The sequence below is a fragment of the Mizuhopecten yessoensis genome, unplaced genomic scaffold (assembly GCF_002113885.1).
Source record: "Mizuhopecten yessoensis strain PY_sf001 unplaced genomic scaffold, ASM211388v2 scaffold2599, whole genome shotgun sequence".
Classification (NCBI taxonomy): domain Eukaryota; kingdom Metazoa; phylum Mollusca; class Bivalvia; order Pectinida; family Pectinidae; genus Mizuhopecten; species Mizuhopecten yessoensis.
The window spans coordinates 522,313-534,253 of record NW_018404626.1 but is presented as its reverse complement, the minus strand read 5'-3'; the positions used below and the strand labels follow the sequence as shown (position 1 = coordinate 534,253).

Here is an 11,941-nt window from a genome sequence, read left to right as displayed (position 1 = left end):
CGGGCAGTTTTCCATTACAACGCCATACCTCTTTGGAAAAGAGATGAAAAAGTTCATGTAAAACAAAATCTGTTGTATTATATGTTCTGATAGACTACAGTGCAGTGACAGGTTCTTAACTAGCATGTTTGTCATTTATAGTCAACGATCAATTCATTATACCAATTTAGATTTTCAAGGGAGATAACTCTTACACAAATCATAGGTATCAACAGTTCATACATGTACCATGCTCTTTTTGACTCAATGTATCACGCATTTTTAACGATTTAAACGCAACTCCTCATTAGTATCTTCCATCTGTAATGGGAAAATACCTGAGTTTATCAAATGTAATCAAGTAATGACTGGTGTGGTTTTCATCGATTAGCCCTTCCACGAGTCGATTGACCCCGGTTTGTCTCTATCCTCGGTAATGTGATAACATTCGATTGACACCTCTTCAAGTCGATTGACACCTCTTCAAGTCAACAATCAATTGTCCTATCCACCAGGCGGTTTCTTTATTATCTGATTTCAGGGGTTTCCCCCTTTATACTGTCTTTAAATGTACTTTATTTCAAATGTGTATTTGTGAACTTAAAACAACATATTTATATAATTGAATTTCATATAGAAGACATGGAACGAAGAAGAAGACATATTTATGAAAACGGGGAAAGATGGCAAGCAATCAGGAACCGTCGGCAATTTCCGTAAAGAAGAAAATATTATTCTCATTTACGGAAACTGCAGACAGTTCCCGATCAGATAGCAAGTAGAAATTATGATGAAGACCATATTATACAATAATATACCTACTGTACAGTATCTTTGTTATCAATGACCTGATTAAGAAGGATATGCTTGTATAGTTCTTGTCTGAAGCACGGAATTAGACTGAAGCTGTGCCCATTAAAGTTGAGGTATGCCGACCCGGCCTACGTGTGGCATATGTCTGCCATCCACTTGCGACTTACGAGATACGTATGTCGACATAATTATTGAAAGATACCTGTTCTTTGATGACTTTCAGAGGAGCAACACTCAGCTTCAGGATTAGTGAAATTTTACCGTTATAGTGTCGCCCGATTCGGTTTGGTGTACATCAAAGGTCAAACTAGTGTTCTTGTATCATTCACAAGGTGGCGCACACCGAGCTTTCGATTTCGTCACGACATATTCCAGGGTGTAGAGATCGTAGGTGAGCGTAACCCCCTGGAACTTCGAGGATGTATCTATTTAAAGACGTTGTTACTGCAGACATTTATATGTATGGACGAGTGTTATAGATCTATCTATCTTTCTATCTAGATATTCTGCAATACCCTCTTTCGAGTATTATGTGCAGCGGGCGCGTCTGTGCATGTTAAGAGGTATTGTGTGGTGACCGAAATAGAAATGATAAAGTGCGGACTGGTGCATGCGAGCGAGCGAGAGAGAGAGAGATTAACCCAAGTATAACATTGTCTTCTGATAAAGGAATTTCAGAACAATTGTATAGATTGCTATTGAGCACAAAATTAACATTGGAGTTGCCAGGAAAACACCAACGCATGCTAGTTCCACTTCAGGCATTCTTTGGACTTGGTCCCCTAGCACATTTGTTAAATATGTTTTATTAAATTATTACACGTAACACATTACGTAACCAATAAAACTCAAGGTCGACCCGAGTCGCCAAACCAATAAAGATCTGCGTCATTTCCCCTTGTAGCTCTCTGATTTGGCTACATTGCAAGGCCAGCATTGTTTTGGAACCATAAATTTCTGGAAAATCCGTTGGAGCTATAGCTGTTAACCGCTCCTTAAACACAACTTGACAAGTCAACCTTAGTTTTCACAAGCAAGCGCCTACGTCTCTTCTCCTTATACCGTACATAAGAATCTCGTAATCGGATTTGTGGAAACGAATTAAACTACCATTCCGTTTCCGTTTCAATTCAAGGCAAATACGCCGCACCTCGCTTTCTTCACCAATAAACCTATAGGTAATTGCAGAGCATAGGTATAGTGAAGTTCCCTATACGTCTGTTTTTGTAACAAAAAGTAAGCAATTATTTTTTTGTAAAAACTACTAGGTGTTAAGATTTGTTTACACTATTCAGTAGTCGATAGTTAAGACATAATTATTATCTGTAAAACACATGGATTTTATCCGTATTTTTCATTATTAATAACGGGATGAGAGGGGAGATAACCCATCACGTCATGCACTTTACCACATTATTTTGGTCTAACCAAAGACATATATATAATCCAGTCCATTATGGGATATAGTCCAATCCCTTACAGACATACAGGTATTTTTGGTAAAAAATATATATTTCAACATAAAGGGTGAAAAAAAGGGATTTATAAACATGTACAGGTAAATGAATGAAGTTTTTATAACGTACATTGTGTCAAAGTTTCGCTTTGTATCTAATTATAATTATCAATTGTTCATATAATGCATACTGAACTGAAATCAATAGCTTAATATTATCACCAGATATAGTCTGATCCTTGTATTAACATCCTATTTCCTGTTGCTGTTAAGTACATGTTTAAACCAGATTAAACAAGAGTTCCATGGGCAGAGCACTGTACATGAAAGCAATATTTTAAGAGGGAAAAGCACCCAATGTACCGTAATGTAATTTAAATGATGTTATACACCATTCAATACAGAAGAAACATTAGCATTTTATATTGTGAATTGGTGGTTCCAATAGTATTTTTGTAATTATTCAAAAAGAAAATCCTGTTTCCATCTGCCCAATGGAGGAAACTATATACAGTATAAAGGCGAATACTCAGCTGTAAATGAGTACGTGGTTGGGAAGTGTTAGAATTGTAGAATGCCAGATGTAAATGAGTATGTGGCTGAGTAGCGCTAGAATTGTAGAATGCCAGTTGTAAATGAGTACGTGGTTGGGTAATGCTAGAATTGTAGAATTCCAGCTTTAAATGAGTACGTGGTTGGGAAGTGTTGGAATTGTAGAATGCCAGATGTAAATGAGTATGTGGCTGAGAAGTGCTAGAATTGTAGAAGGCCAGCTGTGAGTTAGTATGTGGTTGGGTAGTGCTTGAATTGTAGAATACCAGCTGTAAATGAGTACGTGGCTGAGGAGTGCTAGAATTGTAGATTGCCAGCTGTAAATGAGTACGTGGCTGAGTGGTGCTAGAATTGTAGAATACCAGCTGTAAATGAGTACGTGGTTGGGAAGTGTTGGAATTGTAGAATGCCAGTTGTAAATGAGTACGTGGTTGGGAAGTTCTAGAATTGTAGAATGCTAGGTGTAAATGAGTATGTGGCTGAGAAGTGCTAGAATTGTAGATTGCCAGCTGTAAATGAGCACGTGGTTGGGAAGTGTTAGAATTGTAGAATGCCAGATGTAAATGAGTATGTGGCTGAGTGGTGCTAGAATTGTAGAATTCCAGCTTTAAATGAGTACGTGGTTGGGTAGTTCTAGAATTGTAGAATGCCAGTTGTAAATGAGTACGTGGTTGGGAAGTGTTGGAATTGTAGAATGCCAGTTGTAAATGAGTACGTGGCTGAGTGGTGCTAGAATTGTAGAAGGCCAGCTGTGAGTTAGTATGTGGTTGGGTAGGGCTAGAATTGTAGAATGCCAGTTGTAAATGAGTACGTGGCTGAGTAGTGCTAGAATTGTAGAATTCCAGCTTTAAATGAGTACGTGGTTTGGTAGTGCTAGAATTGTAGAATGTCAGCTGTAAATGAGTACGTGGTTGGGAAGTGTTAGAATTGTAGAATGCTAGGTGTAAATGAGTATGTGGCTGAGTAGTGCTAGAATTGTAGAATGCCAGCTGTGAGTTAGTATGTGGTTGGGTAGTGCTAGAATTGTAGAATGCCAGCTGTAAATGAGTACGTGGTTGGGAAGTGCTAGAATTGTAGAATGCCAGCTGTAAATGAGTATGTGGTTGAGTAGTGCTAGAATTGTAGAATGCCAGCTGTAAATGAGTATGTGGTTGGGTAGTGCTAGAATTGTAGAATGCCAGCTGTAAATGAGTATGTGGTTGGGTAGTGCTAGAATTGTAGAATGCCAGCTGTAAATGAGTATGTGGTTGAGTAGTGCTAGAATTGTAGAATGCCAGCTGTAAATGAGTATGTGGTTGGGTAGTGCTAGAATTGTAGAATGCCAGCTGTAAATGAGTATGTGGTTGAGTAGTGCTAGAATTGTAGAATGCCAGCTGTAAATGAGTATGTGGTTGGGTAGTGCTAGAATTGTAGAATGCCAGCTGTAAATGAGTATGTGGTTGAGTAGTGCTAGAATTGTAGAATGCCAGCTGTAAATGAGTATGTGGTTGGGTAGTGCTAGAATTGTAGAATGCCAGCTGTAAATGAGTATGTGGTTGAGTAGTGCTAGAATTGTAGAATGCCAGCTGTAAATGAGTATGTGGTTGGGTAGTGCTAGAATTGTAGAATGCCAGCTGTAAATGAGTATGTGGTTGAGTAGTGCTAGAATTGTAGAATGCCAGCTGTAAATGAGTATGTGGTTGGGTAGTGCTAGAATTGTAGAATGCCAGCTGTAAATGAGTATGTGGTTGAGTAGTGCTAGAATTGTAGAATGCCAGCTGTAAATGAGTATGTGGTTGGGTAGTGCTAGAATTGTAGAATGCCAGCTGTAAATGAGTATGTGGTTGAGTAGTGCTAGAATTGTAGAATGCCAGCTGTAAATGAGTATGTGGTTGGGTAGTGCTAGAATTGTAGAATGCCAGCTGTAAATGAGTATGTGGTTGAGTAGTGCTAGAATTGTAGAATGCCAGCTGTAAATGAGTATGTGGTTGGGTAGTGCTAGAATTGTAGAATGCCAGCTGTAAATGAGTATGTGGTTGGGTAGTGCTAGAATTGTAGAATGCCAGCTGTAAATGAGTATGTGGTTGGGTAGTGCTAGAATTGTAGAATGCCAGCTGTAAATGAGTATGTGGTTGGGTAGTGCTAGAATTGTAGAATGCCAGCTGTAAATGAGTATGTGGTTGGGTAGTGCTAGAATTGTAGAATGCCAGCTGTAAATGAGTATGTGGTTGGGTAGTGCTAGAATTGTAGAATGCCAGCTGTAAATGAGTATGTGGTTGGGTAGTGCTAGAATTGTAGAATGCCAGCTGTAAATGAGTATGTGGTTGGGTAGTGCTAGAATTGTAGAATGCCAGCTGTAAATGAGTATGTGGTTGGGTAGTGCTAGAATTGTAGAATGCCAGCTGTAAATGAGTATGTGGTTGGGTAGTGCTAGAATTGTAGAATGCCAGCTGTAAATGAGTATGTGGTTGGGTAGTGCTAGAATTGTAGAATGCCAGCTGTAAATGAGTATGTGGTTGGGTAGTGCTAGAATTGTAGAATGCCAGCTGTAAATGAGTATGTGGTTGGGTAGTGCTAGAATTGTAGAATGCCAGCTGTAAATGAGTATGTGGTTGGGTAGTGCTAGAATTGTAGAATGCCAGCTGTAAATGAGTATGTGGTTGGGTAGTGCTAGAATTGTAGAATGCCAGCTGTAAATGAGTATGTGGTTGGGTAGTGCTAGAATTGTAGAATGCCAGCTGTAAATGAGTATGTGGTTGGGTAGTGCTAGAATTGTAGAATGCCAGCTGTAAATGAGTATGTGGTTGGGTAGTGCTAGAATTGTAGAATGCCAGCTGTAAATGAGTATGTGGTTGAGTAGTGCTAGAATTGTAGAATGCCAGCTGTAAATGAGTATGTGGTTGGGTAGTGCTAGAATTGTAGAATGCCAGCTGTAAATGAGTATGTGGTTGGGTAGTGCTAGAATTGTAGAATGCCAGCTGTAAATGAGTATGTGGTTGGGTAGTGCTAGAATTGTAGAATGCCAGCTGTAAATGAGTATGTGGTTGGGTAGTGCTAGAATTGTAGAATGCCAGCTGTAAATGAGTATGTGGTTGGGTAGTGCTAGAATTGTAGAATGCCAGCTGTAAATGAGTATGTGGTTGGGTAGTGCTAGAATTGTAGAATGCCAGCTGTAAATGAGTATGTGGTTGGGTAGTGCTAGAATTGTAGAATGCCAGCTGTAAATGAGTATGTGGTTGGGTAGTGCTAGAATTGTAGAATGCCAGCTGTAAATGAGTATGTGGTTGAGTAGTGCTAGAATTGTAGAATGCCAGCTGTAAATGAGTATGTGGTTGAGTAGTGCTAGAATTGTAGAATGCCAGCTGTAAATGAGTATGTGGTTGGGTAGTGCTAGAATTGTAGAATGCCAGCTGTGAGTGCCAAAATGACAGCTCAGGCTGTATGCTCCTCAGGGAGTTGAGAAAGATATTGGCTGGTTGCAAATGTCCTATAACCAGGGATACTAATTTGTGAACCGCTTTGAGACGACCTACAAACTAGGTTGTGATGAAGTGGTATAAAGGAACCTCAAATTATTGATTATTATTATATATATCCAGGCCGACCCCTAAACTTATTGGTATGAAGCATAATAATTTATAAAGAGTACACTGTTTACTACAAAGTTAAACATAAAAACATATTTCATAATTTGAAATGAATTATTGAAACCCAATGTATAGACTTTGAAATTAATAACTTAAAACTTGATAATAAAATTCAAAATTAATTAAACTGAATCTTTAATAATAAATCACTCTTTTTAAGAGAAAAGGGGAAAAAAATTCAGAAAACTTCCACTCCCTGTAATAACAATAGTTTTCCACAGTATCACTGTCCAGCCTCTTGGCTCTCCTTCAGTCGGCTGGGCGGACCACATTGTGCTGCTTCAAGATATAACCCTACATTTGCAGGTCCAACAATCCAAATCAGAGAATAACAAAAAAGACCAGACAATTTTACATATACTTTATTTCCGCCCAATTGGGTGGATTAATGTTTCATTAGAATTAGGCAAATCATCAATGAGTAATGACACAGGACCGGTCAACTGACCAGCATCCCAAGCAATGACACAGTACTGACCAACTGACCAGTCCAAAGTAATGACACAAGACTAACCGACTGACCATTCCCGAATAATGACACAGGACTGACCAACTGACCAGTCCCGAATAATGACACAGGACCATCAGACTGACCAGCATCCCAAGTTATGACACAGGACCAACAAACCGACCTGTCCCGAGTAATAGCACAGGACTGACCAACTGATCAGTGTCCTGCTTAATGATGTTACATGATTACAGCACTACACCTAGGCCACATCACAGGTATATAAATATATTGCAGACTACTTGCACTTCTGAAAGAAAGTCTGGTCACCCATCAAATCTTATGGCAGTAGTCTAACATCAGGTTCGGTTCTCTACCATGTCAGAAAGGTTTCACCTTATTATTCCAGTATTCGTTTTGTTTATTCATGTTTTTTTCTCTCTAGGTTTTTAACCTTGTTACATTTACCTGTAGAGTTTCCCAGCACTAATATTGTAAAGGCGTAATTCACATTCGTTTCTGCAGTACATTTGTTCCAGAATTGTATATATAGATTCAATGTTCAAGGTATCATTTTACTTAAAATATTTGACTATCACCTTCGAGATGAGACCATGACCATACAGGAAGTTGAAATATTTTATGAAATACATTAGAGGCTGCCATAAACACCTGTCTGACCAGAACGTCCCTCAGCACTAATACTTATACCGGGTTTGTAATACCGCAGTACACATCACAATACAAAGATAGCAAATCTCTGGGGTATCTCACTATATAATATTGTTAACATCTATATTTACATCAATCAGAAATAAACACTACTTGTCATCCACATCAAGTATTACCCCCTTCCTGACAAAAACTCTGTTTCCTACACCAGCTAAGCCACAATTCATTTTTTCTCCAGAATAATAAATAAATTACAAAAAAATACAAAACTTGTTTCTGTCATTATGCGTAAACAATTTCATCTGAATAGAAAATGTTCAAGTACAGGAAACACTACATTTAATTGGCTTCCACTGGTTTTTATTATGAAAATTAGCAGCTGTATTTTTTTTTTTTTTTTGGGGTGCTTACCTCAAAAGATTACTAAACAGGGCTATTATCTTTTCTGAAGCTTCAAACGCTGCTGTTCAGGGCATTTTGAAAGTGCACAACATCTACTATATGTATCATATGTGTCATGGTAACAGCAAGGTTCTGGTCTCCAAACAGATGGTGGAGGGACAATATGTTACCTACAGGAGCGTGGTGTGACACCTCTACAGACTATAGGAATGTGTGTTACCCACAGAAGGGTGGTGTGACACCACTACACACTATAGGAAGGTGTGTTACCCACAGGAGCGCGGTGTGACACAACTACAGACTATAGGAAGGGGTGTTACCTACAGGAGCGTGGTGTGACACCTCTACAGACTATAGGAAGGTGTATTACCTACAGGAGCCTGGTGTGACCCCACTAAAGACTATAGGAAGGTGTCTTACCTACAGGAGCCTGGTGTGACACCACTACAGACGAGAGGAAGGTGTGTTACCTACAGGAGTGCGGTGGGACACATCTAAAGACTATAGGAAGGTGTTTTACCTACAGGAGCGCGGAGTGACAACACTAAAGACTATAGGAAGGTGTTTTACCTACAGGAGCGCGGTGTGACACATCTACAGACTATAGGAAGTTGTGTTACCCACAGAAGGGTGGTGTGACACCACTACAGGCTATAGGAAGGTGTGTTACCCACAGGAGCGCGGTGTGACCCCTCTACAGACTATAGGAAGGGTTGTTACCTACAGGAGCGTGGTGTGACCCCACTACAGACTATAGGAAGGTGTGTTACCCACAGAAGTGTGGTGTGACACCACTGTAAGGCGGTATGACACTGCCATATTAACTGCAGGAAGGTGACTATTGGAATGTTATATAATGAAAGCTACCTGAAACCTCCTTCATACTCAGGAGACAGAGACTAAAGGGAGACAATCAACCTCTATTATACATATTGTTTGAAATGTTATTATCTACATTTTTCTTTAAAACAGTTGTCTAAGGAAAAAATACTTTCAAAACTTTTATCGTAAAATGACAAGATTCTGACTCCCAAATTATTATATCTTGATTGTCTTGTTTCTGAAAACATTATATCTGTGAAACGAAGAATTTCCAGGTCCTCATTGAATTGACTTCTATTTGACTTGAAGTTAGGATTTGACAGTTCTGACAAAGCTGTTACTTTGACTAAAGCCTTACACAAAAAGTTAAAGAACATATTCTTTATTTATAAGCAAAATATTGAACTACAGGTTGGTAACCCTACAACATCATTCCCTGAAACTTTTACTGCTAATGGCTATATAATATATATATATAAAGGTTGAACAGATATTTATAGTGGTGTGCTGCCATATATACTGTGGATGTGGGCTTACCTCCCTTGTCCAGAACTCTCACATGTCATGGATCACATGTTCAACTGTACACTACCACTCTCGAACACACTTACATGAAACAATCATTCTCTTTCAATGACATGTTATGACTTATCATTTATTCTTTAGAACGGAAATTCTCTATTCTAATTGAGATTTGTCGATATGCCTTCCAGTTTTTATTTTTACCAGTAATTCTTTCTGTCACTCTGTACAGTTTTTGTTTTACCAGTAATTCTTTCTGTCACTCTGTAAAGTTTTTGTTTTACCAGGAATTCTTTCTGTCACTCTGTACAGTTTTTGTTTTACCAGTGATTCTTTCTGTCATTCTGACACATAATCACTGATTTCAGATGATGGGTTCGCAGACCAGATTACCATCAACAAATATATAAACATGGTTGTCCAAAACCTTTGGTCATTCCAGTCACAAGATTACATACCTGGTTGTCATATGTTAACGGTTACATGATTGCATCATTCACCCTGCTGTCACTCAAACATGTCTTGTTCACCAAACAATTATTTATAAATTACAAAATGTAAACACAGCATGAGCGTATATGAAAATGCCACACAAAAAATCGAAGACACATAATACTGTACAATGGAATTTGCCTGTTGATGGAAGGATCCCCTCTCATAATACTGGGCAAGGAATCCTCCTCTTCATTCGCTTTTTAAATAACGTGTTTTGTTTTTGCAAAAGAAAAAAATCTATACAAAAATGAAGATTGCACAAGTATTGGCTGACCTTGAGAGGTCAAGCCCTTAATGTGGCTATGTCTGGCCACGAAGTCCGGGCCACGCCCACTAGATCTTTGGAAACACCTACCAGAGCCTGGGGCCACGCCCATTATAGTCTTGGGCCACATCAATTTAAGACATGGATCCTGCCCACAAAAGTCTTGAGCATACCCAAGAAAACACCAGGATTTCATCATCAATCTCCTCCCTTCCTGATTGTCAGAGTTATAGCCAGACTCCATAGAATATTGATACCAAGAATTATCTCCCTTTTCTTATCGAGAAGTAATGCTTCAATTTTAACATCTCAATTCACAAGTCAGGAACTGCTGCCACTTAGACAACACAAGTAAAACTATCCTCCTGAAGAAAGGTACGCTGTGTGTTGTCAAAATATCCTCATCATAGAGTTGACTCCAGGAAATTCTAAATATACACACTCGTGGGTCTACACTATCATCACAACCTATGACACGAGGTGATACAACTGTTGCCATGGAGATCATTGCTAAAGTTGGTGGGGTCAATGGTGGAGATGACCCCCAGGACCATAGCGTTCACGGTCCATGGCCAGCTGGCGCTGTATAGCTTCCTGGTGAGCAGCCTGAGCAGACAGCTACAAAGAGAGATAACTCATTTTATATAACAAGTACAGCATGTCAGATTTTTCTTCATAAATTTTCTTATTGAACATTTAGAGCAAATCTAAATTTTTCTTTTAGAATAATTACATTTGAATTTTCTGTTAAATTAGCATTATGTTCCCTAACCTTACATGTTATTCCCTCCATATATATGATGAATTGTCAGTTTACTTGGATGCCCTGCTCATTAACACATATTACCTGATGAGCAAACGCAGGGTCGGCATAGGCTCGCCTGTAGAGGTCGCTCTGTAGCATTTCCTGCTCACGGCCAGCCAGCAGAGCAGCATGATGAGGCATCCCCTGGGGCAGGGACTGAAGGTGGGGCCCGGCACTGGACGTGGGAGGATTAGAGTTACTCATCCCTGAGGCTAAAGGATCAGCTCCTGTAAAGCACCATTATCAGATCATTAGGCTACTGTAGGGCTTATCTCATTAACATATAATGTTAGGGAAACCAAAAACTTCATATTTCTGTATGTTTGTTAAGAAACGAAAGCTGCCGATTAAGATATTGTTTGATTTTGAATTGTAAAGAAATAAGTTTTTTGATGTAATTAGGGTGATTCATTGTCATGATCATATATTTTCAAAAATGTCACTAAAATGTCAGAAAGTATTTCTGAAGTATAAAAGAGGTTATTTCAAAACCTGCTGCCACTTATATTATTCACCAACACAAAAGGAATGTTAGGATCAATAGAGACAACTCTTTATTAGATGTTATTTATTTACTCTTGAATAATTCTCATATCAACACTGTCAGAAAAAATAAACTAGCTTGAATCAGTGACAATCTTTGTAAGCTGTAATACATTTTTTTGTTTATTCTTCCAGGAAATCATTATCATCGGTACTATACATATTTTTGTGGTTTTTCAAAGTTATAACAATGAAAATGTTAAATCATAACATAGACCATATACATTGTAAATATGTAATACCTTGATACTGTATACAGATTGTTTTTTTGCGACAGTGTATTTACACTTTGTTTTTTTAAATGTAAAAGGAATTTGGCAATTTACCACTATGGAAACATAGCATTGATCAGTATTTTCATTGTGAAAGTATCACTGCGCAAAATCAAATGTGTATTCAGTGGTCTGCATGCGATATCAAGATTGATGCATAAGAAATAGTAGTTAAATAGCACGATAAGAGTATGCTGTCTCTCAAACGTTTTTTTTTCTTTGAAATTTTTCTTCGAAATTTTCCAACACAGTAGTCATTTTTGCCAAAT

At 38.5% G+C, this 11,941-nt stretch overlaps 1 protein-coding gene and 1 long non-coding RNA gene across 7 annotated transcripts in view; both read right to left on the bottom strand.

The window, feature by feature from the left end:
* Positions 1-6,772: 6,772 nt before the first annotated feature.
* LOC110446168 lies at positions 6,773-8,419 on the bottom strand. Its single transcript, XR_002462435.1, has 2 exons — positions 8,269-8,419; positions 6,773-8,118 (listed from the first exon to the last, which is right to left on the bottom strand). It is a non-coding gene; the product is annotated as an uncharacterized LOC110446168 (long non-coding RNA).
* Positions 8,420-8,587: 168 nt separating this feature from the next.
* Positions 8,588-11,941, bottom strand: part of LOC110446177 (arginine-glutamic acid dipeptide repeats protein-like) — a 183,904-nt gene continuing 180,550 nt past the window's right edge. For all 6 annotated transcript variants that reach the window (XM_021491193.1, XM_021491195.1, XM_021491194.1 and 3 more), the window contains 2 exons: positions 10,900-11,084; positions 8,588-10,670 (listed from right to left, as the gene is read on the bottom strand). In XM_021491193.1, the coding sequence (XP_021346868.1) occupies positions 10,578-10,670; positions 10,900-11,084 (278 nt within the window). In that variant the 3' untranslated portion in view covers positions 8,588-10,577. The remainder of the gene's footprint in view (positions 10,671-10,899; positions 11,085-11,941) is intronic.